The 25,758-nt window shown below is 52.5% G+C and overlaps 1 protein-coding gene across 5 annotated transcripts in view; it reads left to right on the forward strand.

The window, feature by feature from the left end:
• NOS1 (nitric oxide synthase 1) overlaps nucleotides 1-25,758 on the forward strand; it is a 74,621-nt gene that overhangs the window by 26,139 nt on the left and 22,724 nt on the right. For 4 of the 5 annotated variants that reach the window (XM_061465778.1, XM_061465776.1, XM_061465775.1 and 1 more), the window contains 10 exons: nucleotides 3,416-4,539; nucleotides 14,025-14,157; nucleotides 19,446-19,583; nucleotides 20,050-20,195; nucleotides 20,936-21,098; nucleotides 22,317-22,408; nucleotides 22,950-23,091; nucleotides 23,538-23,677; nucleotides 24,232-24,406; nucleotides 25,260-25,361. In XM_061465778.1, the coding sequence (XP_061321762.1) occupies nucleotides 3,812-4,539; nucleotides 14,025-14,157; nucleotides 19,446-19,583; nucleotides 20,050-20,195; nucleotides 20,936-21,098; nucleotides 22,317-22,408; nucleotides 22,950-23,091; nucleotides 23,538-23,677; nucleotides 24,232-24,406; nucleotides 25,260-25,361 (1,959 nt within the window). In that variant the 5' untranslated portion in view covers nucleotides 3,416-3,811. Of the gene's footprint in view, nucleotides 1-1,972; nucleotides 2,517-3,415; nucleotides 4,540-14,024; nucleotides 14,158-19,445; nucleotides 19,584-20,049; nucleotides 20,196-20,935; nucleotides 21,099-22,316; nucleotides 22,409-22,949; nucleotides 23,092-23,537; nucleotides 23,678-24,231; nucleotides 24,407-25,259; nucleotides 25,362-25,758 lie in introns of those variants that run through there. The other variant, XM_061465777.1, reaches the window with a different exon arrangement.

Genomic DNA, 25,758 nt, shown 5'->3' on the forward strand with positions numbered 1-25,758 from the left:
GCAGGGAGTGGGATGGCAATGACCGTGGATGTTTATCAGCAAGGAGCTGAACCTGGCTTTGCCAGTGGTTTTGGGCACCTCCTGTGTCTTTCAGGGGTGAAATAAGTGTTTCCACCCGACTAGCACTGTGAAACCCTGCTCACCACACTGCTCCCATGGGTTTTGAGGGCTTAGAACTGACATCTCCAGTAGCTTCACATGTACGACCTGGAAATGTGCTACTGCTCTTGGGTTCATAAATCAGACTCTTAATGATGCTCATAGGGAGAACTGAGCTCGTCAGAGCTGAGCAGAGCTCATCCGTGCTGCGAACAGCCCCCATCTCCCCATCACTTCACATGGGGTTGAATCTTTCAGCTTCCCTCTGGGAATGGACCTGCCAACGTACTGGGACACACTGGGAGGTGGGCATGGGGAAGCTCTCACCCATGCTGGGTGTGTGGGGAAGGCTTCCCTGTGCTTCCAGGTGACTCCTGAGCTTCTCCCTCCCATCTTCAGTCTGAGTTTGTGCAAGATTTTGTAGCTGGAAAATGGTTGGACTCAATGATCTGAACATTATTTCCCAGCCTAAATGATTCTAAGTAAATGCTTGTCCAACTCTTCCCAAAGGAACAGAAGGGTCAGGAGCTTAGGGACAGGTTGTCCTCCATCTCCTTTCCTGCCCTCTGCTTTCTGGAGTTTTTCTGACCTTCTTTACTCTGGGAGGCAACTGAGGAAAAGGAAGGAACAAGTCACCCTTCTTTTCTATAGGGACATGCTGGTCACCTCCAACTCGGGGAAAGCCCTGGCTGGGTGCTTGGGTACCACCTGGAATCTACTCTTTTCTCCTCTTCCCTCTTGTAAGGCAGGTTTTGGGGATGGGGAATGATGTGCACCAGCAATAATTCTGTTCCCTGGGATCCTGCAGGCTGGAGCTGCATATAGGTAACAGACTATAAGCTTTGCTATAAGGCTTTGGAGAGAAGAACTGGAAATTGGCCTGGCAGGAGAAGAGTGAGGGACTGTAAATACTTTGCTATTTGGGGTGGATGAGGCTTAGCATTGCCCCCCTCCCCTGCAAGCACTGCAGTAAGGAGTTGAGACAAGCTGAAAGGCATCATCTCCTCCAGCTGCTGAGCATCTGCCCCCAGGAACTGCTGGGGATGCCTGGTGGTGACAGGGGCTTGCTGTGAGCAGTCAGTCAGGTGGCCCTGGCCCCTTCGATACGGGCATGGTGTGAACACAGACTTCACCCACTGCGAGACGTTCGTAGCTGGTGACTAATCCAGAGCTAACAACAGGGCTGTCCCCTTGAAGGAAGTTGGCAGTACTGCACTCCCATGGTACTTACACTGCTTTCAAAGCCTGGTTCATCCTTCTGGTGCCAGCTAATGCATTAGAAATGAGTCCTGTTCTTGGTGGACCTGCTCGGACGTCAGGGTGATGGTGACCTGGTTTGTAATGGGGACCAGTGGAGGGCCTGAGGGTTGCAGGGCATGTGTTGGTGGGCTGCCAGGAGCAGGGAGAGGAAAGGACAGGGCTTGGTAGGGAGAAGGTCTGTCGGGTCCTGTGGTTTGGCACCGGTACCAAAGAGCCTGCAACAGAGAGGGAAGGCTTAGCTGGGATCCTGTTGCGTCCAGTGCTGCCGGTGAAAGCCGGCTCTGGCTGGGGAAGGGATGGAGGGGATGGAAAGGAAGGAGAAGAGGAACAGGACCTTCCCCATAGAAGCAGATCTCTGCTTCCCTCCATCCTCCCCGGGTATGTGACCTTCCCTGCCCAGATGACCTGAGGACCTGGAGATGTCCTGCTCTGCTGCCCCAAGCCCTGTGAGGTGGCACAAGCCATCGCTGCTGGCAGAGGTCCTGCTCCAGTCACCTCTGCCCAGGGCCACTGGTGGGAAGTCACTGGGCAATTAGGGCTTATGTCACCTGGGTTAATTGGCCCTTGAAGAGGTGACTCCCCATTGACCCACTCAGGTGACATTTACCCTTTGTACATTACTGCTGCTCTGCAGGGATGAGTAATGGCAGGAGAAGGGCAATAGGGGTTAAATCCATCAGCCTGGGTTATCGCTCTCTAATTGCTCTACTCTTTACTTGCCTGTAGAAATCCAGTCTGGGGTCAGCAGCCTTCATCACAGGGGGATTAAAATGCTCAAGGGAGTTAATGCCAGGGCTGGTGTCCCTGCCCTGCTCCACAGATCCCTGTCTTTCCCATCTGGGAGCTGAAGGGAGCGCCTGGAAGAGGGCGGCTCCATGTCTGAAAGTTCAGATGCTGCCCTGAATGTGCTGTCTCTGGGCGACAGGAGAGCGTTTGATTTGGCACCCCAGTGCCTCCAGCCTGCAGATCTCGTGCCCTCTGTTCTCTGCCCAAAATGCAGATTTAAAAAGGAAAAGAAGGCATCTGCCTTTCAGTGCACTGCTAAATGTCAGGGCACGGTCCCAGGGAGACACGTTCTCCAGAGCACCTAAGAAACAGGAGGGGGATGCAGAGAATGGGGTTTCAGAGCTGAAGTTAGCGAATGCGAGCAGTGGCGTGTAGGAACCAGGGTCTCATCAGGAGCCAATGAGACGTGGCTCCTCAAGCCACACATGGGCAGTAGAAAGTCATGCCCCGATGCACGAGGTTCCCCCGAGAGCTGGGTAAACTCCCTGCGTGTTCTCCTCTAGATGGGTTTCCATCAGCTGAAGCACTTTGTCTGGGAGCTGCTCAGAGCTGGATGGCAGGGCTGGGCACGGGGGAGTGCGAGCTTTGCCTCCTGTGTCCCTGTGCCAGGCTTGAAATACGGGCAGAGGAGGAGCTGAGCCAGGCTGAGGCTGTGCTCCCTGTAGCCAGGCTTAAAAGCCCTCGCCGTTCCGAGTGCTTCGCTGTAACTCATGGTAAGGGGAGCTGAATGTCTTCTACTGCCTTGGTTTGCTTGTGGCTGCTACTAGAAAGCGTAAAACCCTCTTGGTGTGACAGCGCCTATGGAACGGGTTTCATCCTGGGTAGCAACGCACATCCCTGTCTGCTCACCCCGATCCACCTCAACCATCAGGTTGTTGGATACTCTGGAAAACACACGGAGAGGACATCCTCGGCCGGCACAGGAGCCGGTCTCCATGCACCTCTGCCCATTTGCCAGACTGGTCGACATGGTCAAAGCAGGGAGGGTCCGAGCCCGGCTCCCCCTCCCCGGGCTCTCCCTGCACTTCCCCATCCTCTGCCGAGCAGATGGTGCTGCTTTTGGCAGGGAGGGGTGGAGGAAACAAAGCCCAGAGCAATGGGGAGCTGCAGCCTGGCTCCAGCGCGCAGCCTGAGGGGTGGCATGTGTGGGGCCGGGCTGATGCACGGGGGTGTCTGTGGAGCGCCGAGCCCCGTGCTGCGCCGGCACTTAACGCCTGCCCTGTCTCACTTCTCTTTCTCCTTTGTTGTTTGCTTCTCTTTTCCTTTCCAGCTGAAGAGGCTCGTGTACTGCTTTCAGGGATGTCGGTGAAGTGAGCGGGCTGCATCCCCTCCTCTGCCCAGCGCAGGACCAGAGGCTGACTGGAAGCTGGCATGCTGTCCCCTCCAGCCCCTGCGATGCCCAGCCCTGCTCCTAGCCTTGCTTTCCACCGGTGATACACCCTGCTTTCCCCTGGCTGCATTACAGAGACAGGCAGCAGTGAGTATGCTGAAGAAAACCAGCCTGCAGCCAAAGCCCAGAGGAGTTCTGCAGTGAAGCTGGTTGCTCAAAAGCCAAAGAGTTGTCCCTTCCCCACCTTGGTGTGGACAAGCATCTCAGACAGTGAATTCCTCTGTGCTCCACGAGTGCCAAGGTCCTGGTCTGCAGGCTCGAAAAAGAGGGGCTGCCATGGAAGAGAATGTGTTCAGCGTGCAGCAGATACAGCCCAACGTCATCTCGGTGAGGCTCTTCAAGCGCAAGGTGGGCGGCCTCGGCTTCTTGGTGAAGGAGCGCGTCAGCAAGCCACCCGTCATCATCTCCGACCTGATCCGGGGAGGGGCTGCCGAGCAGAGTGGCCTCATCCAGGCTGGGGACATCATTTTAGCCGTCAATAGCAAACCGCTGGTGGACGTGAGCTATGAGACCGCGCTGGAGACGCTGAGAAGCATCGCCTCCGAGACCTACGTGGTCCTCATCCTGCGGGGTCCCGAGGGCTTCACCACTCACCTGGAGACCACTTTTGCAGGCGACGGGACACCAAAAACCATCCGCGTCACCAGACCCCTCTGCCCGGCTCCGAAGGCGGTTGACTTGTCCAACCCAAGCCTGCACAGCAAAGAGCAGCCGCTGCCAGCAGCCGACCGCACCATGGGCTCCCTGTGGACAAGGGAGATTGGGCAGGAGGTGGAGCCGATGGTCCATGTTAACGGCGTCGTTACCGGTGGCAAAGGGCAGGGCAGTGGAAAGGGGAAGGCGGGTGCTTGTAGCTACCCTTGCCTCAACGGTGGCGTGGAAGACAATGAACTTCTCAAAGAAATCGAGCCTGTCCTGGATCTCCTGAAGAGCAGCAGTAAGGACAGCGATGGAGATGCACCCTCCAAGGTAGAGACAAGAGATATAGAAGTCCAGGTAGACTGGTAGGTCCCTAAATTACTTTTTTACCTTTGGTGGAATGTGGTGGTTTTGGCTACCCAACGCGGATAGTTTGGGTGTTGGTGAGCAGCTCTCCACAAATGGCTGCTGTCTGACACAGCAGGACGGAGGTGGAGAGGAAGGGATGGAGAAAAAGGGGGAAACAGTTGATGAAGGGAAGATAAAAGTAATGGAAGATTTGGAATAGGTGGTGGGAGAAAGATGTAAGCTTGGGAAATGGGGTAGACAGCAAGAGTTGTGTCTCATGGAAAGCTGAGCTGTGTGATGTGGTGGGTCACCGGCTGGACTGGGATTTGTTTCTGTTCCATGTTCTTGATCTCATTTGTTTTAAGCTGAAACACAATCCCGTGCCTCAGTTTCCCCACCTGCCAAATAAGATTCATGGTGTCGTCTGTCCTTGCTGTGCTGCGTTAGAGCTCTCCAGTTGAAATCTGCTATTGATTAGCTGCCAGAGAGGGAGAAGGAAGGTCAGACTGGCAGGGTGTGATGCTTCCCAAGAGAAACGAGTTTCAAAACCTTCTGTGCTTTTGGCAGTCAGGATCTTGCTTGGGGAAGGGAGAGGGGAGCCCTGGTCCAGCTCCAGCTGAAGCCAAGGGGACCTCAGTACAAGGCCAGTGGGACCTGCCTCGGGTGCTCTATTTCCTCAAAGGAGGGAGATGTTTCCCACCAAGAGCTCAGAAATGGCCATCTCTTGTTGACACCCAACAGCGGAGCTGCCTGCTCATCCTCTCCGCTCTTTCTAGATCAAGCTATTTCTACACATGTATGCATGTATCACAAAGATGGGGACGTGTGTGCTTGCCCCATAGCTTCTTGAAAAGGGTGAAGTCCCATTGTGCGGGTGGAACTGCTTCATTTCCGATACCTATTTCTGCAAGGGGCCATGTGTGTGGTGGTGTCCCCCTGATCTTCCTCAGCATTATGTAGCCCATCGCTGCGGAGCCGAAGCAGCTCCCTGTGGCCCTTCATGCTTTGCAGAAGCTGTTGTTAGTGCCTGTTTCTATTTCTTGGTGCCAGCTCTCTTGCCTCCTGGCTGTTTGTTAGCAATGATAGGTTGCCTTCTCCTGTTGCCTTTCCCCAGGTCCCTGAACACATTTCAGCAGTGTCAAGTGCTGCGGCAGGCTGTGGCTGCCCTCGCTTATTGACTGGCTGTGAAAGGTTCGCCTAAGCTGGTATCTCGGTCCAGTGACAGAGGGATTTGTAATTCCAAGCTCCCCTCCTGCACCTGCTTCCTTTGGGAGGGGGAAAGATTGTATTCATCCATTCTATCGGCTACAACAAGAGGGGAAAGGCAGCGCTGGGGAGGAGCAGGACCCCTGTGGTGCACAGCTCGGTGCCAGCGCCCAGGCTGAGCTCCCGAAGGCTCCCGTCGCAAACCAACACCCACGCTGTGTGTTTCCCATCTTCATTCCTGCTTTCCCAAATGATGCGTTATCCCTTGCGGAGGGCACGGCTGCTCAAAGCCCGTTGGGGTGGTCACACTGAGTCAGAGGGAAAACAAATCTGCTCAGCTCGGTGCCCGCAGCGGGTGGCAGACGTCTGGGAAGAGCAATGGGACAGGGTATGCTGGGGACACCCTCCCCTGCCATCCCTTATCAGGTCTTGTACTTTTGGCTGTTTCAGAAGCAGTGGGGTTTGGTCTCTGCTGTGCAATAGGAGGTAATTTAACCCCTGAGCCCAGCACTCTCTTTGGAAGGCTGAGGGTTACCTCCTCAGACTGCACATCCTTTAATCCAGTATCAAGCCATCCCGGGGGGACCTGGTTTTACCAAACAAAGGATTGGAGCCTTGACAGGGCTGTGCTTCATACAGGTCCAGAGAATGTGCAGGGGTGCTTAAAGATCCCCTCTCTGCCTCTGGGTTTGCTTAGGCTGCTGTAGGGGGGGTCGCAGGCCAGCAAATCCCCCAGGGGACACAATCCCAAGCGCTGATACCAGGTACAGCCTCACCCTTCAAACTGTGTCCCCATCCCACCAGCTGCAGGTCTCTGAGGGAATTCTGCTCCAGCTGGGAGAGGGAGGAAAATTGTGTGTTTTTTCCTTTGAGGAGTCGCTTTTCCTCAGAGATTAAACCCAAACACTTTGAATTCACTTAAACTGAAAGATGCGAAACCAGGAGGAATATCAGCAAAGTGGGTACTCCACAAGGCTGCACTCATTCTTTTCCGGTACCATTTAAAGAAGTATCTCTATAATCTATGTACCTTGGGACTGAAAATCCACTTTTCAGTCAAAATCAGTCTTCTGCACAATGAAAAGCTGCAGCCTGCCTCTTGCGGTAGGACTCTATGGATGAGGAGACCTGGGCTGGAGCAGAGACATGAGGAAGGAGATTTACTGCAGGGAAAACTTGTTGAGAGCCGCTCTGCCAGGTAAAGGGCATTTTCCAGCCACCTTTCCTCCCACTGCTGCGACGGGCTGGAGGTGATTCATCTCCTTGGCTTGGTCTCAGGCAGAGCTGGGGCATCCTGAAGGTCTTCTGCAGTGAAAGTTTTCTTGGTCCATAGAAGGAGTGCAGGAAGGTCAGGGAGCAATGGGGAGCGGATAACTGGGGGGACTGTTGCTTGATGCCAAAGAGATGTCCGAAAGAATAAGCGAGCCTTGTCAGATTGATGCAGCCCTCGTGCCGTAGGCTCTGACTTCTGCAGGTTGGGGGGGAGCATCAGGGCTGGCATTAATCAAAACAAGAACAGAGCTCTGCCAGGACAACAGGAGGGTGTAAAACCTTGAGCTTGACACCTCCAGCCTGGACCACTTGGCCATTGATCCATTGGTCTCGGTACCAATCCTGTTCTGTCTCTCTCTTTGCCTGGTGCTGAGCTTCACAGCCTGCAGCACTTTGTCAAACTGAATTTGGCTTGCAGAGCCATGACAGCTTTCCTAGGGCAGAAAGGAATGGTGCATGTCCGAGGCTTTCACATGGAGCCAAACACTTCTTCAAGGTGGGCTTTGCCAAATGTGGTTCTAACTACACCTGATGCTTCAGGCTTCCAACCCATGTCTCTAATGTTAATTCCAAAGAAAACTGGGAACGGTGAAGTTTGCACTGGGGGGGGAAGTCAGTTCTTCTCCATCTGCTGCACCCATGCTCTGCATGTCCCTGCAATGACCTGGCTTTTGCTCCAGCTGTAAGGTGCCCTGTATCCATGGTGCGTGCCCTTGGGATGGGCTGTGACCACGGCTCAATGTCTGCTACTTGGCTCAAGCCATCTGCAATGAAGTCAATCACAGCACAGAGCATGGAAGTGGGGTGCAAGGTATGATGAGAGCTGGCATTTCTGCCATGAGCCTCACCGTGGGCTAGAAAACAAAAATAGAGTTTGATTCACTCACTGCCAGCTAAGCCAGGTCTGTTTTCCCTCTGCGCTCTAGGGAGATTGTCATGTCCCATCTTCCCTCCCTCTCTCCCCTCCGCTCAGTTGCCAGTATTTATTTTCCTTCTCAGGTCTATTCCATAACATGAACAGCATGATGGAAACATGGCAGGTCGGGTCCAAAAAGCAGCATCAGCAGCCCCGAGAGGGAGCAGCGTGCTGAGAGCAGGAATCCTGTTTATGAAGGTTTCAGGCTCCATCCTGCACTGGAACAAACCCCATAATTTTGCAGTTCTCCAAGAGAAAATTCTCTTCCTCCCACCTCCTTCGCTGCCGCCAAAATCTCTTTGTGTGCCTCAAAACATTTCATTTGCATTTCTGATGTCTTCATTATTCTGTACTTGGACACGAGAACTTGAAAACCTCTGCAATGAAAAGGCTCCCTGAAACTCTCATGTCATTGCCATGCTGCAAAGTGGAGAAGGAGGAAGCTTTGCCTGTGAATAACCCTCCCCTTCTCCCTCGGTGGATCCTTCTTCCTCGTCACTCTGACTACATCAGTCTAATCCAAAGAGGCATTTTGTGCCCAGTGTCAGCATATTCCACCCAAATACACCCCCGTGGGGCCTTCTCAGACCAGTCTCCAAGGCGCCCTTCACACACTCGGCCCCTGTGCTGATGTACTTTCATCCTATGGGGTGCCATACTCTCCTTGTACACGGTCCCAGCAGACAAACCCACATCCCATGTGCCCTCCTGGCAGACCTAAACTGTGTTTGGCCTCCAAAGAAGATGCTGAAGCTGGAATGCCCCAGGGCTCTTTGGGCATGGCTGGGAAGGGACGAGCGTGGTGGTTGTAGGTTGCATCTGACACCGGCTGATGAATGTTGAACAATGCTGATGGGACTTTGGGATGACTTGGGTCTGTTCCAGGTCTTTCTGTGTCAATGCCTACTCCAATGGCATTTACCAACCTCATATTTCACAGGTCTCTCCCCAGAGCTGCTCTCTGTGGCTTGCTATGCTCATTAGTCCCTAATCACAGCACTGGGCACAGCCCAGCAATGCTCTGACCTTCCAGGGCACAAGACCTCCTTCAAGCCATGCCATGTACTTGTGGGTGAGGCTTCTCTTCTCTTCCCTTGGTGCTGTTCAAGCTCCCCTTTCTCGTTTAGGAAGAGGTTTCTTGCTTTGGTTGCTCTGCAATTGTCTGCTCAGGGCATATTGCCCCTTTGGGAGTTATTTCTGCTTCCAACATTCCCACTTCTTCCGGAGCTCTGCTCCATCTTCTGCACCCCGCAAATCCCAGGTCCTGCCCAAGCACTTCTCCTGCCTCTCACTCAGATGGGTGCTGTTGTGGCAGACCTTGCTTTAACCCTCGAGGTGAGGAGTCTGCAGCAGCAAGCTTTCACAGCCTGGTTTGGGTTGGAAGGGACCTTAAAGCTCCTCCAGCTCCAACCCCTGCCACGGGCAGGGACACCTTCCACTAGAGCAGCTTGCTCCAAGCCCCTGTGTCCAACCTGGCCTTGAACACTGCCAGGGATGGGGCAGCCACAGCTTCTCTGGGCACCCTGTGCCAGCGCCTCAGCACCCTCACAGGGAAGAGCTTCTGCCTCAGAGCTCAGCTCAGTCTCCCCTCTGGTAGGTTAAAGCCATTCCCCTTGGCCTGTCCCTACAGGCCCTTGTCCAAAGCCCCTCTCCAGCTTTTTTGTCAACCCCTTTTAGGTATCCAGATTTTCCAGTGTTACAGACTGTGAGCTGCCAAAGGAGTACGCTTGCAAGGGGATATTAACTTCTGAGGATGCAGTGCCCTTTGGAGTATGTTTTTCTGTGGGGCAAAATAAAGGTGAGGCAATAGGTTTTTACCCCAGCCTCTTAGCACTGGATGGAGGAGCAATGTGCAGTGCAGCTTGGCAGCCATCTCCAGCGACACACCAGGAGATGAGCAGAAAGCAAGATAAAGGTATTTCTCTCCCAAAGCTCACACGAAGCAAGGTGTGCACGTTTGAGCTTCCCAAGCTCAAGTGTAGGGTTTTCAGCCCCATGGACAAGGGTTTGGGGTGAGTCCATCCCCATGGTCACAGCAGAGTGCTGCTATTGGCATCATGGCACAACAGCTGTCATCCCAAGTGTGGACAGCAGCATCCTTATCTGTTCACCCAAACGGGCCCTGGGGATTGCAGCAGCCAGCAGTATCTCTGCCTGGGAAATCAGAGAGATTCTTCTGCCAGGCAAATTCAAAGGAGCAAAGTGACAAACTTTCTTTTTTTTTGCTCATTATTTTTCCAGTTTCCTTTTTGGAAAAGCTTTGGAGGGATTTCAGAAACGGCTGCCTCAGCAGCATCACTCCAAGCACTGCAACATCATCAAATTAGTCAAAAGCAAACAGTGGTGCCTCTCATTTCTCCCAACAGCCAGATGCTCTTCCCGAGGTGAGGCAGCATCCACGGCTCTGCCTTTGCACCAGCGGGGGAGGGCAGGATTCCTCTTGCTTTTTTTAAGTAACAGATTTTGCTTTTGGAACAAAAGACAACTTCAAACGCGGTCCTTTCCCAGAAACCTGCTCTGAACCCAGAGGCCTTGCTGATAGCATGTAATAGACCTGGCAGCAGGTCAGAGAGGGATCTCGGGAACCGGGATCTGGCCTTTGGGAGAGTTCAAACACGTACCTCCAAGGACACATCTTCAGCATTGCCTCCAGTGCCTCAAAGACTATAAAGGGGTGATTTTAATGTCTCCAAGGGCAAGCTCCCTTCTTCCCTGCGTGGCTGCAGACAGGGCTGTTTCCATGGCAGCTCCCTGTAGGGGTCCAACCCGGCTGCCTTGGGGGAACTGCATCCTCCCCATTGCCTACCAGGAACCCATGAGAATGGCCCTTTGGGCTCTCCTGTTGATAAAGTGCTTTTGGAAACGTTATCTGGAGACTGAGCTCGGGCAAGTGTTTTGGCCATTCTGCCCCCCTCCTTGACTATGTGAGCAGCATCCTCATGGGAATAGGGCAGGTCACCCTGTGTCTCTTCTGGGCAGTGGGGAAGCCAAGTCAAGAGAGGAAAATAACTTACCCCAAAGATCCTGATCCTGTCTGACCTCACAAACACAAACCAGGCAGGAAATACCTGTAAAATGAAGGAATTGATCAGTTTTATGTCTTTTTCCCATCTGGGCTAGGTCTGGGGTGAGGCTGTGGCTGCTCTGAATGGGCTTTTCTCTTTGTCTCTCTCCAAAAGACAGAGCTGGATGCTTCTGGGCAGCCTCATCTGTGACAGGTCTACCCTAGCTCAGCACAGGGGCATGCACTCGTGGTCACAGCAGCTCATCAAGAACAGCACTACACAAGGCTCTCTGCCCCTGTGGCAAACACACAATGGGATGTGGAACATTTGCTCCTGAGCATTCAGCCTTTAATGCCCACCCGGACTTCGCTGCTCCTCAGGATGATGCGTCTCTCTGTCGGGTGATGCTCAAGGCCAGTGAATGGGAACGGGGCCCTGCTCCAGTAATACTTGTAATACACAAAGTAGCCAACTACAGCGATGACTTAATTCAAGCATCTGGTCCTTTCCCCTGCAGTTGGCTCAGGCTGCAGCATTTATGGCTTTGCTGGTGTGCAGACAATGAGATTCCGCATGCTGCCTCCCAGCCGAGACCTCCGGCTGCTGCTGCTGCCGATTGATGGATTCCTCTCCAAGGTTCCCTCGTGTCATCAAACACCCGTTTGGACAGGCTTTAAACAGGCAAACACCTTCCTGGAAACAGCAGGTTGTGCCAGGCGCCTGCAGGCATGTGCTCAGTGTCATTCTGGAGGTGCCTGTGGGATACCTGGCACGCTGGGGTCTGTCTGCCCAAGCATCTCCTGGCTGCATAGAGGCAAAGGCTGTGCCCCTGGAGAGGCACTGTGTTCCTCCTGGAAGCAGATTCCCTGTGCCAAGTCCCCGGCACCAGTAAAACAAAGTTATTTCTTCTATTGCCTTAGGGATTTAGTGCTTGTGTCTTGATTTCTTGATGGACGTTGTGAATGCTCCATCCCTGGCAGTCTTCAGGGCCAGGTTGGACAAGGTCTTGGGTGACGTGGCCTAGTGTGGGGTGTCCCTGCCCATGGCAGGGGGTTGGAACTGGGTGATTTTAAGGCTCTTTCCAAGCCAAACCATTCAATGAATCTTTAGTTCTATGATTTTGGGCCAGTTACAGGGAGGACAACTTCGTGAGTGCTTGTAGTGTTGTAGCATCAGCTACAAGAGATGGCTCATGTATGCCCATCATTTCATGTGCTTACTAGCTTGGTGTTGACCTGCCTTCACTCTCCTAGATATGATGGGAGAGAAGGTATGGATGGGCAGCCATGGAAATTGGTATTCTCTGGGATATTTAGTAGCTGGCCTTAACTTCGAGGGAAAAGCCAGATTTGCTGAATGTTCATCCTGCTAATTCCATGTCTTGCTGCTGGGAATTCTCTAGATGGAGGTAAGCTGGATGTGCCAAGAGACCCTCAAACCTCCCCTTTGGATGGGCTGGTAGAGGGCAGAGTGGGTACACGGCTGTCCCCAGCCCTGGGGGGCCTGCATGGCTGTCGAGTGCTCCCGGCAGTGCCTCCACCGTGCAGCAGAGAGCCAGGACCTGTTGTCTTTGGCTGTGGTTGTGTGGTGCAATGGGTGGGGTTTCTTGTGCTTTATCTGATTGAAACCCTTCCATGTATTCGCAGCAGCCAAGTCACAAAAGAACAGCTTTCAGGGCTTGGGGGGGGCTAGAAAACCCAGTAGAAGCTGTCTCTATGGCTCTGTACCTCCCTGCTTGCATCAAGCTGGCCACTATCACCCTAAGGCAGCCGTTGTTTGGAAGGTATCCAGGAGCTGAGTGTAATATTTTGGCAGCTGAAAATTGCTCTGTAAAAGCAGAAAACATACAGAAAATCTAGTTCACAGGGAGATCATCTTCAAGTGAAGCGTTTCCTTTAAACTGTTCCTAAAGATGCGAACTGGGGGGCAAGGAGGACTCTGAAATGGAATTTGTGTTGTAAGTATTGTGTCTTCCTGTGACGGTATCAAAAGGCTGAGTTGGTGTGAATTATGCCCTGAGTGTGAGTGTCCTACTTTGGTCGGTGCCCAAAGCCCACCATCATTAATGGGAAGGGTCATTATTGACTTCAGTGGGCATCTAGAAGACTTGCAAGAACTGACAGCAGGAGCAAAGCAATTGCCAGAGCACATTACCTCAATGGTCTGTTGAGCAAGGGCAGGGTGGCTGCGAGCTGTAGGGCTGTAGCCATCCTGGTCTGTGGCCCGTGCAGTTAAACCCATGGTGCTCCTTCCCACGTGTGGCCTCACCAGAGTGGTTGGCATCTTCAGTGCAGATGCCACAGCTTCCTTTCTCTGACTATCCTGTCTCTAAACCCCATTTGTTTTTCTCCTTCGTGCAGGCTCATATGGCAGTGGTTTTCCATCACCTGCTTCGATGGCATTTAACAGCCTCCCTGACATCCCATGGTACATTCCCCAGGCAAGACGTGCGTGGTAGACTGTGGGCACCGTGAGTTACGCCAGCTCACGCTGGGGGTGTCCTCAGTCCCCCAGCCTTACCAACATCCTCTGTGGAGGCAATCCATCAGTTTGCTTAAGGAAAATCGCTTGCGCTCACCAGCCTTTGCAGCATCTCTAAAGGTCAGGAAGAAGAGAGATTGCTGTCTCTTCCTCCTGGGAGCCACCTATTTTATCTTGGCTTATTTTTTTCTCTCTTTGCTCATAAACACCAGCTGGTTTCGCTATGAGGTTTCACCATGAGACTTTGCAGCTGCAAGCGCGTGCGGCTCTCCTTCCCCCAGCGCCATGCTTGCTTTCACAGGGCTCCAACTTGGTTTCAGGGCGCAAAGGCTCCGGTGTGTAGAGGCAGTGTCAGGCAGGGGTTTCCTGTTGTTTTGCAAGCACTGTGCTTGCCTGTGCAGCAGGATTTCTGCTGTGCTTGGATTGCCTTCGCTGCGGTGATTCATCGCCTTGGCCGAGGCAGAGCATTTCCTCCCCTCCTGCGGGGCGATGCGCGAGGTTTTGCTCCTTCGTGGGAAACAGCTGGAGCAGATCCTGGAGATACCACTCCGGGACCTGGCCCATGGTCCCGGCACCCAGCCACCCTCCAGCCCGCTGACCCCAATGGTTTTTAACCCTTCAGTTTCAGGGAAGGGGAAAACAAGCTGCAGAAAGCTTTACCAGCCGGGATGGAGAACGACCGTGTCCTCGGTGACCTGTGGGGAAAGAGCAACGTGCCTGTGGTCCTGAACAACCCCTACTCCGAAGCAGAGCAGGTAAGAGCCCATGGTTTGTGCTGGTTTGGGTGGGAAAAGGGTTTGGGGGTACATAACCCATCCTGGTGGGCTCTCACACCACAGAGAACATGCAAGGACTACATGTGCTACCCTGAAGGCCTTTGATCCCAAGAGCTGCAGTTGATGGAGCATAGAGACCGTTTGAATGAAGCCGAATTCCCTGTGGTGTAAGCAGGGTATAGGTTACTGGAGAATGATGCTCTTCATCCAGAGGGTCAGACTGGGATGGGAGCACAGGGACCAGGACTTTGACACCTCCCTTGGGACTGTTGTCTGTCTTTGCGGCTAAGAGCCAAGTTGCGTCGTTACAGTCGTTTTGATTCACATGATGGTAATTCGATAGAGCACTTCAGATAATGTGCTCGATGGTGCCTTTTCATCTCCTCACATTCCACAGGCATAAATTCTCAGGCTTCCCTGTCAAAAGGGGATTAGGTCTCCGTCTGTAGCAAAGCCAGAGACGTAAAGGCAGACCCTGCCAGGCCAGAAGGATCACCTTGGGAAAAGCATGACGTGTGTGAGCATTGCCAAGCATGTTCAGGCAAACGTGTCTCCCTGATGGGATTAATCAGCACCAGGGCAGGACACGGTGACCAGTCTGAGGACCACTTTGATGCAATGTTCACGTCCACTTTTTGCGGCACTCACAGTGCTGGAGACCCCCTGTGAAGGTGTTGATGAACATGACGGAAGCTGAGATACTCCTGTCCATGGCAGGCTTGCTGCATGGCTTTAACCAACTTGGTTGGATGCTTAGATGCAGTTGGGAGCTTATTTCCACCTTGCCTTGGCTGTAGCTCAGGGTTGTGGCCAGGTCTTCCAGCAGCATAAACAACTTTATGGTGGTTATCATCCTACACACAGCTGGGTGTATCCAAGCGCTGCATCACCCTTTGCTCAGCTGTTGGAGAGATGTCCCTGGGCAGCCCCATGTCCCAACCGCATGGTTAATGCACTGTGGCAGGTATCACGAGCCCATCTTGCCCAAGGACAGGTCACAGCTCTGGTCCCTTTGCCCCAGCTCTGGAAAGACACTGTCTTGCCTCCTTCGCTAAGCTCCTTGCATGTACGTGTCTGTTACTATAAGCACTTTATAACCTTCTATGTTCAGAGCTTAATTTCTCCCCGTGTAAGGGCTGCCAAACCTCCCAGTCTTAAGCTGCTAATAAACTCTTTAGGTTTTTTTTTTCCCACTAGATATGCAGCTTTCTTTTCATCCTCCTTATCCCCAAATCGATGTGCCTGCACTTCTGAAGGCAGCTTGGGTTTTCCCTCATGCTTCCCGCAGTCATTCCCTAGGGCTGCATGCGGTCAAGGCAGCTGAACTTGTAAGCAACAGTAACTACTGTGAACACAGGGAAAGGCCAAGCAAAGTGTGAGCTCTTCTTACACATTGTCCTTTGCAGCAGGATTTGGTGGGGTTTACAGCTTGGCCAGGTGGGGAATGCTGACTGAGGCTCATAATGAGCTGAAACACCCACTGGGCATCAATCCATACCCCTTGTTTCTTGCAAAATTGGGCACGGTGTTTTGCTTGTTTCCCAGGAGCCCAGTTCCTCCTGGCCCTAAACCTGAGTGATGGCAAAATGCTGTGACTGCACCAGCCCAGGTCCTACGTGAGTCCTATTTCAGCCCACACGGATTGATTTGTTAGGAGCTCCAGGGTAACCAGTGGTGTGTTTGTCCGTGGAGCTAGGAGGGGAAGGCAGTCATGTCAGCTCCACGCTTGTAAGGATGATTTACAGCTTTATAAAAGCAAAAAACCCACACTTCCAGCCAGTGGGGTTAATGCAGGCTGGAAGGAAATGTCAGCATGGCAATAGATGGAGAAGAGAAGCTATGTGGGAACCTAAGAGCAGCTGCCGGTGCCAAAAGGGGCTGACAACAAAGCTGGAGAAGGACTTCAAAGCTTCAGCAGGGACTGTAGTGATAGTACAAGGGGTGATGGGTTCAGACTTAAACTGGGGAAATTTAGGTTGGAGATAAGGAAGAAATTCTTTACTACGAGGAGCTGGCAGAGGAGCTGTGGCTGCCCCATCCCTGGCAGTGTTCAAGGCCAGGTTGGACACAGGGGCTTGGAGCAAGCTGCTCCAGTGGAAGGGGTCCCTGCCCATGGCAGGGGTTGGAGCTGGAGGAGCTTTAAGGTCCCTTCCAACACAAACCAGGCTGGGATTCTATGATATCTATGACCTGGGCTAACACTGCAGACCTTGTCCTCCTGCAGTCAATGAATTTCAGCAGGACAATACATGCTCCTGAAGCTCAGGTGGGAAGCAGGAGGAAGGCTGAGGACCTGTAGAGCTCACTCAGGTCTGCAGCGAGGAGGATGCTCCCTGTCGTTCCGGTTCCAAGAGCCTCCCAGGGCTGGGTGCATTTCTCCCCTGTGTCTGTAGGAGCTCAGACAGCTCCCAAGCTGTGTGCTGACGACAAGTGCCACCACGCTCCCGTGTAAAAGCTGTTTGCATAATGCATGTGCGCCCCGGCTGCTGCATCAGTCTCTCCGTTTGTCCCACTCCTGAGTCACTAACACTGCAGCTGCCTAATTAAAGCATGAAAAGATCTCATACAACCTCCCTGACAGAACCAGGGGTAGTGTTTGGCTTCAGCTTTGCCGTGTGGGAAGGCGAATACACACATACGCACACAGAGCTCCTTCCCAGGCTCTCCTGGGTGTCACTCTCTCCATAGCTGCTCTGTGCTGTGGTTGCCAGATGTGGCACCTCTGCTTCTTGTAGGTGGTGTCTCCTTTGCTGCTCCAGTCTGGCTGGCATCCTAAGGACTCAGCATTCAGCATTCCATCGTGACCCTCTTTCAGCAAGGATTCACACTTTGCTAGCTCCTGCATGGAAAGGGAGCAGCTCTGAGAGAGGTTTAGGACAGAACATCCGCAGGCAGGTGTTAAACAGCCAGTGTCCACCAGGATCCAAGGATCATTGCTACATCTGGATTCATAACACAGGCTTGTCCCGTACCTGCTCCAGCAAGATGCTGTTTAGCAGCATGCCTCCTAAGCTGCATTGAAACCCCATCAGCAAACCAAAACTAACTCAGAATAAAAAGGTGATGCTGGATACAAGCAGCACTTTCTGCTTGGTACTTCCAACCCATGTCTGGCAAGTGGAGGTAAAGGTGAGGATTTGGTTTGTTGGGGCTTCTCAGCACCAGTGTTGCCAGTCTCACAGAGCTGCTCTGAGCAATCACACTCAGAAGGAAGGTGGGAGATTATCCCCCATGCTCCTAAGGGTGGCCCAGGTTGGTTCAGAGAGCAGAAGATGCTGTTGGTGGCTCAAGAATGGTTTCATTTCCTTGAAAGCATAAAACAAGCAGAAAGAAATAGCCAGAAACTGCCATCATTCAGGCCAGATGCCACAAAACTGAAAAGAAAAGCCCCCACCTTAAAAACAGTGCTTTTCCAGGACTACATTTAGGAGGCTTTTTTTTATTTACTGGTGTTTCTGAGCTGTATATGAAGTACTGTGTTTGCTTTCTGCTGCATGGGAAAGAGAAGCTGAGATCCACTGGGCGGTCATCTGGCTTCAGGGGCTAGGACTTCAGACGTTCCTAGGGAAGCTCATGGGATTTGTGACATGAGGAATGCTGCAGAGACCCGTGACAGCATAGCCTGAGGGTGTGCAGAGAGCTGCTTTCAGCTGCTGTGAGGACCAAAGAGGGTCCTACCAAGGGATGAGGGGTAGAGCTCTCCCTCCGCCTCCATCCTTCGCCTCTTGCTCCCAGTGTATGCTTTCAGTGCGCAGTATTACACTGTGAGCCTCAGGCTGCTTGACAGCAAAATCCCTGTTTTCTGGGAGAAAGAATATGGAACATATGGTAAAAACAAGGACTAGGCAAAAAATAGGACCAACATTGTCACCAGGGCAATGCAGCGGTGCATCAGGCATCATTCTGCTTGAGAAGAGCAGAGCAACCCTCTGCCTGGCAAAGTAGGAATAAGTTAGGTCTGGAGTCTCATCTGCTTCTGCCATCCTTGTGGTCCCTGTTGCTTTCCCTCCTGGGTCTTTGTTCATCAGCAAAAGTGTTTGTTCTCAAACATGAATTTCTTCCACCATGGGCTGGCTCTTCTTCACTTGGTCCTTCAGGCGGTAATAACACTGATTTATACTATTGGTGCCAGTCCATGAGCTGCAACAGTGACATGAGCCCAGGGCCACCAAAAAGGAGGATGAGACTCTGCACAGCTCTGCTGAAGGTGGTGCCATCTTTAACAAACCTTGCAGATGCATTAGAAAGGGACACAAGCTACAGGGTTCATGTAGGAAGGCTACATCAAAACTTGGTCCAAGCCTGATTTGCAGAGATGGAAGCCTTTAAGAGATGCCAAATATAAGGAGGTTTTTACAGGATGCTCTGGTGTGGGATAAGGTCACCCCTTGAAGCCTGCAGTAACGCCGTTGTGATTACATGTGTGGATTGCACCCTACTATAAGGTCTTATTCCTACAGGATTCCCTGCTTTTCAGACCACTGTCCCATGCCAGCAAACACTGATTGCTCTTTAAGCGTTTAAGTGCTTGGGGCAAAGAAGGGTCACTGTAGAACGGGTAGATGTTATCTGTGACAACACGTGCTAACACAAGCACTTGCAGCCAGCTCTTCTCATTACAAGCTCTCTGCTGGCTGAGGCTCTTCCTTTTGTTGGCACATAGCTCGGGATGTGCTGATGAGCACACCATGACGCAGAGGAGCAGGGAGGGCTGGAGCTTCAGAGCTGAGACTGAAGTAACTGTGCATAATCCAGCAGCCCTCCTGTTGCATAATTTATTCATCCTTATCCCTATGATCTCCCAGCGTTGATATCAAAGGAGTTGTGCCTTTGGCTTGCTCGGAGGAACAATTAGCTCTATCTCAGTGCTGCTATCAGCTTGGCACATGCAAAACCTGAGCAGGTGATGCTCCTTAAAATGCTCCTTAAAAAGAAACATCTAATACATTTTAGAGGTAAGTCTTCCACTGGGAAACTTGAACAAAACATTCTCCTCTAAGTTGCTGCTATGTCTGTTTTTAACTCCTCTTCTACAGGTTTGACACTCGTGTAAACGGAGACGACTTCTCGGTTTCATTGGGAGTTGGTTGCTCGATTGTAGGATCCCAAATGCTGCCAGATACTTGGATCCTGTACCTTGTCTCACTATATTGTCACTAGGATTTAAGTGGCAGGCATCCACTAATACAGGATGCTGCTTGCTGAGGCCTTTCTTCTGTATCTCCTTGCGGAGCACTAACCTTGTGCCTACTCTTGTCGTTGTCCAGCCTCCGCCATCGGGGCGGCAGTCCCCGACCAAGAACACAGTGAATGGAAGTCCTTCCAAATGCCCCCGGTTTGTGAAAATCAAGAACTGGGAGACAGGCTCCGTGCTCCATGACACCCTGCACCTCAAGACGGCGATGGTGAGTATTGTAGGTAGGCCTGGCCGAAAGTTGCCTGAGCACAATGGAGTGGATCGCAGGGTTCCAAGGTGGCTTCACCTGGAAGTGCAGGACTGGATGAATTCTGATCAGTTGTCTTGTCTCTGGAGGTTGAGATTCAAAGCTCTGGTGTAACAGCCTGGGTGAGAGGAAAGTCGCCCTGTGATACATAAAGAAAAGCATTTGACTTTACACCAAGCTGGGCAAGAATCTAGTGAGACCCAATTGTCCGTATAGGATGGGACAAGAGACGACTGCACATGCTTGAGCAACATTACCAATTACAACATGCCAATGGGTGTGAAAACAAATAAGCTGGAAATGTCCCTGTTTGTCAAAGATGCCTCTGACCTCTGCACAGCTAACCACTGACATCCCCCAGCCCTGTTCATATAGTCAAATGTGCTTTAGTAACCCAAGACACTCTTGTCTCCTTCTGTCCCACCAGACCACAGCGTGCACCGAGCAGATCTGCATGGGCTCAGTAATGACTCCTAGCCAGCACATCCGTAAGTCAGAAGATACCAAGACAAAAGAGGAGGTGCTCCTCTTGGCTAAGGACTTCATTGACCAGTACTACTCCTCTATAAAGAGGTAAGCATTGGCTGGAGAATGTCGCAGTCCGAGGCTGCTGCTGCTGCTGAGATGTCACACATCATCTGATCTTTCACACTTGAGAGTCAAAGCAGGCTGAGACCTTGACACTGCTTCTGCAGTGGAGCTTCACTTGTAGTATTTGGTGTGTGCCTCTGTGCAAATTACTGACTTCTCCCATTTGCACTTGGTCATCCATTATCTGACAGCGTATCTTAATATCTTCATCCCTATTTTAAGCATATGTGTGCACATATATACACACATATATATACATGTGTGTATATATGTGCACACATATGCTTAAGAAAGAAACAACTTCTAGCAGTCTTCCAGTGCCTAAAGGGGCTGCAGGGAACCTGGAGAGGGGCTTTGGACAAGGGCCTGTAGGGACAGGCCAAGGGGAATGGCTTTAACCTGCCAGAGGGGAGACTGAGCTGAGCTCTGAGGCAGAAGCTCTTCCCTGTGAGGGTGCTGAGGCGCTGGCACAGGGTGCCCAGAGAAGCTGTGGCTGCCCCATCCCTGGCAGTGTTCAAGGGCAGGTTGGACACAGGGGCTTGGAGCAAGCTGCTCTAGTGGAAGGGGTCCCTGCCCGTGGCAGGGGTTGGAGCTGGAGGAGCCTTAAGGTCCCTTCCAACCCAAACCACCCTATGAACTCGTGCCCAGGTGGAGAGCAGCAGGATTCCCTGCCTTCCGCCTCAGTGGACAGCTGCCATCTCCTCCGTTCCCCACCCATGCAGATCTGGCTCCAAGGCCCACATGGAAAGGCTGGAGGAAGTGACCAAGGAGATTGAAGCCACTGATACCTACCAGCTGCGGGACACAGAGCTGATCTACGGAGCCAAGCATGCCTGGAGGAACGCAGCCCGCTGTGTGGGCAGGATTCAGTGGTCCAAGCTGCAGGTGAGCACCAGCCCCAGGTTGGCTGCCAAAGGATGCCCCGGAGTTTTGGACAGGCAAATCTTGCTCTGCAAACACCTGGGGAAGCACAGCACAGGTACAGTTGCGGGTGTTCAGCACACAGCAGCCCTGCTCTCCTCAACAGCTTTGGGGGTGCAGAGGCTGGGAAGAGAGCAGGAGCTGGGAAAGCATCTGTGGGGTAGGTGGAGCTGAGGTGTCTGTGACTGAAAAGGGGCCAACTAGAAGCTGGTTGTCTAGAGAACATTTTCCAACATCAGATACTCCTTCAGTATCTTACATGCTGCTTCCAAAACTATTGCTGGAGAGAGGCAGCAGGGCACATTCATCCCTGGTACAGAGATGCTATGGCAGAAGCAGGTTTGGCTCAGTGCCCTTCGACCAGCTGGAAGCGTAGAGTAGGCTCTGAAGTAGTATCTCCAGTGGAATCCCATGGTACAGAGATGACGTCTCCCTCTGTAACCTGGAACACAGCTCAAGTGCTGCTGAGCAGTTCTTGTGGCTGCTTCACACAGGGTACAGGCACTGCCTGGGGCCAGGAGGCTGAGCCTTTGCTCCCAGCTTCAACTCTTCTCTTCCACTCTTTCTTTTGGCATATCTGGATTCAGGGAGGGGAGTTATATCTGCAAGAAGTTGTCTTCAAGCCTCCTGCTGACCCTCTTTCCTGGTTTCTCCATCCTTTTATAGATGGAAACATTCAAGGCCAGGTTGGAGGGGGCTTGGAGCAACCTGGTCTAGTGGAAGGTGACCCTGCTCATCACAGGAGTGTTGGACTAGATGGCCTCTAAAGGTCCCTCCAACACAAACTAAGAATCTATGATTCTCTGATTCAAATCTGTGGTTCTCCATCCTCTCAGTACCCCTCAGACCTGAGACCTGCCCTATTTCAGCTTTGAATCTTGATCTTCAAGAGCCAAACAGCAGAAACCCAAACTGTTGGTGGGTAAGCGACAGGCTGGGAGCACTAGACTGAGGAGGGTTTTGCCTCAGGAGCAGATGACTCACCTCTCCAAGCAGAAGGGGCAGCTGCATTAGGCATTCCAGTGTTGTACAGGCAGAGAACATGCAGTTCTGGAGCTTTAGACACCTAACAAGTCATGGTGGTATCTAAAGCTTTCCCTGTGCTGTGTTTCTTCTGCTTGGCTCTGTCCTAAGGAGTCAGAGCATCCTGTAGCATCACCACAATTGCTTCCACTCTTTCAGGTGTTTGATGCCCGGGACTGCACCACAGCCCATGGGATGTTCAATTACATCTGCAACCACATCAAATACGCTACCAACAAAGGGAATCTCAGGTGAGTACCAGGGAGCCTCCAGGGTTTATAGCTGACAGTTTACAGCTGGGTGTGTATCAACCCAGCTGACGGTGTCTCCTTCAGCAGTCATTGCACAGCAGGATGGTTGTAGCCACCTCCTTTCCTGTGGAGCTTTAGAGGGACCCAATATCAAGGGAAGGTGTCCTGCTGGCCCAAGGGTATTCCTCCTTGCTCAAAGGTATTCCTCCTTGCTCTCCGTGGGATCTCAAGGCACAGATTCCCCTTTTCATTAATTCTCCTTCCCCATATTGTGCATCAAATGCAGAGCATGGGGTGCTCTCCGGTTCTGTGTGAAGCCCCATCTTAGCAGCCAGCTTCTGCCTGGAGCTGAACTGCTGGGAACACCCCAAATTCCAGAGCTGGAGCACACTTGGCCATGGCAGCTTCTAGTGAAAGGAATACAGTAGATGTCTGGGGCTTACCCGGGGCACGAGCAGAGGTGATGCACAGGGTGGTGCAGGCAGGGACAGCACCTTTCCCTGCAACACTTCCTCTGACAACCCCTGCCTTTTCCTTCCAGATCTGCTATTACCATCTTCCCGCAGCGGACGGACGGCAAGCACGACTTCCGCATCTGGAATGCCCAGCTCATCCGCTACGCCGGCTACAAGCAGCCCGATGGCACCATCCTGGGAGACCCTGCAAACGTGGAGCTGACGGAGGTACCAGCACCGTACCTGACAGAGGCACCAGCACCATACCTGACAGAGGCTGTCTCCATCCTTCCTGGGCACCACGGGCTCGTGGGGGCATGCATCCTGACCACCCCAGCAGGGAGGAGGGTGCTGGGACAAGCAGGGTTTGTCACATCCACTGCAATGAAGCTGCATTTGTTTTCTCTTCCCTTTTCTCTTTCACCATTACAGACACAAGCAGCATTTTCAGAGCATGATCCTACCTGGGATCTAGTTCTAAGCTCGTTTTCACTCTAGTTCCCCCTTACTTGGCCAGGGTTGGCTGTGACAGGCAACCCCATGTTGTAGCTCCCTTGGATGGAGGTTATTATTCCATCCCAAGGGCTGAGCAGAGGTGCTGTTACGAGACCTTATTCAGTGCCATGCAACTCCCTGCCCATAATGCTTGAACCCCATCTTTGTTTCTCCCATAGATCTGCATTCAGCAGGGATGGAAGGCACCACATGGGCGCTTCGACATCCTGCCTCTGCTCCTCCAAGCCAATGGCAATGACCCAGAGCTCTTTGAAATCCCTCCAGAGCTCGTGCTGGAAGTGCCCATCCGACATCCCAAGTAAGTCAGAGTTAGCCCCGAAGCTGGGGATCAGCAGGACTGAGCCCATTTGGTTTCACCCTAAGCCATCTCCTGAGCTTGGTTTTTTCTTGCCATGGCTTGGGCGCTTGACCCAAGACCCTCTTCCAGGTCTTCCCTCCACTCTGATGTAAGCCTGGCAGAACCTGGAGGTGGAAAGTGAGTTGTGCCCTTGTCCCAAGGATGATTTCCCTTTTCTTGATATTTCCCAGGACTTACATCACTCTGTAGCACTCCTGATCATAGAATCAACCGGGGTGGAAAAGCCCTTTAAGCTCATCAAGTCCAACCTCTATCCCTGCACTGCCAAGGCCACCACTAACCCATGGCACTAAAAGGCTCATCTACAAGGTTTTTGAACACTTCCAGGGATGGTGATTCCACCACTGCCCTGGGCAGCATGTTCCAATGCCTGATCTACCCATTTCTCCCTATAAACAGCCCCTAAGGGAGATATTGCCTTCAGGAAGCATTCTGCTTGCCTGGAGACTGGTGGCAAAGTAACCTCCTCCGTTCCCTGCCTGTTATCCCACCAGGTTTGAATGGTTTAAGGACCTGGGCCTCAAGTGGTATGGTTTGCCAGCGGTTTCCAACATGCTCCTTGAGATTGGTGGCTTGGAGTTTTCCGCCTGCCCCTTCAGTGGCTGGTACATGGGCACAGAGATCGGGGTCCGGGACTACTGTGACAACTCTCGCTACAACATACTAGAGGTAATTCCCCTTCCTTGAGTTGATCAGGGGCTCCTGCGGTGTGTGAAGTGACGGGGGAGCAGGCAGGACACCGCAAGAGACATCCAAGTCTCCCTTAGAGAGGGCACTGATGTTCTTCTGGAGGTATGGAGGGGGTGATGGATTTTGTGACCTATGGGGCCAGCTAATACCTAACTCAAGCAAGTGTGGTGTCCATTGAGCTCCCCTTACGACCTTATGGATCAGCAGGCACCTAGTCAAGTGCTAAGATGTAGTGGGGCTCAGAAGGTGCTGAGACACTTGGTGACTCCTCAGGGATGCTCTTAGCATGGCTTGGTGACAATGCCAAGGGGAGGTGCTGGTGCAAGGGGTCTGCACCCATGAAGGGTGGCTCCTCTGCCCTTCCAAGGGGCACACTTTGTCAGCATCCTTCCCAGTCACTTGGAAACCAGAGGGGTGGCAGCGAATGTGTGTGTGCACATGTCCCTCTGTGATAGTGCCCGGGGGAAGGACTCCAGGTAGAAGAAACAGGCTGAGAATGCACGGAGCTTGTGAGCAGCACGGAGACATGGGGAGGGTGCAGGAGTCTGCTCCTCCCAGCTCACGGATCACCTCCATCTCCTGCTCCATCTCACAGACCCACCTATTTCCTCTCCTCCCACAGAGAGCAGCTGCTCTTGATGACAGCATTTAGTTACCTTCCTGTGCTTAGGGGAGGAAGGGAGGCCAGGCTGGCCACACTCCTGCCATGGAGAGGAAAAGGCAGGACCACGTCTCCTCAGAGGAAGGCAAAACGTCAGCCCTTTGTTGCAAGTGTGCTGGTCTTGGTTCTTGGCCATTACAAATGTTCACCTTCTACCATGTTTTATTGCAGCAAGTGGCCAAGAAAATGGACCTGGATATGAGGAAAACCTCCTCGCTGTGGAAGGACCAGGCCCTGGTGGAGATCAACATTGCTGTGCTGTACAGCTTCCAGGTAACTGAGTAGCAGGACTTGGGTTTGTTTGGGTCAGGCTTGAGGGACACAGGGACTGGATGGGCCAAGTATGGAGACATCCCTCCAAGAACAATGACAGCTGATGCTCTCAGCTGAAATTGGCCTGTGCCCTCCTAGTTTTTGGCTGTTCCAGGAACCTGCAGTGAAATGTAATGATCTCTGTGGCCTGGATGTTGCAAGGACAGCATTAGCAGCATCTGAGCTCTGCTGGTCCAGAGGGAGAGCCCTGAGGGGGCAAGATCCAGCCCTTCTCTCCTGTTCATGAAGCAAGAGTTGGCCCAGGTTCTCCCCCAGCCTTTACTTAAAGGTTGATTAGCAAAACTGGTCCTTGGCAACCCAACTTCAGAGGGTGGGAGCTAGATCAGAGCTGCTCCTT

Source organism: Pezoporus flaviventris, unplaced genomic scaffold, assembly GCF_033815535.1.
Source record: "Pezoporus flaviventris isolate CSIRO_AGI_PZ_B2104156 unplaced genomic scaffold, CSIRO_AGI_Pfla_v1 ptg000041l, whole genome shotgun sequence".
Lineage (NCBI taxonomy): Eukaryota > Metazoa > Chordata > Aves > Psittaciformes > Psittacidae > Pezoporus > Pezoporus flaviventris.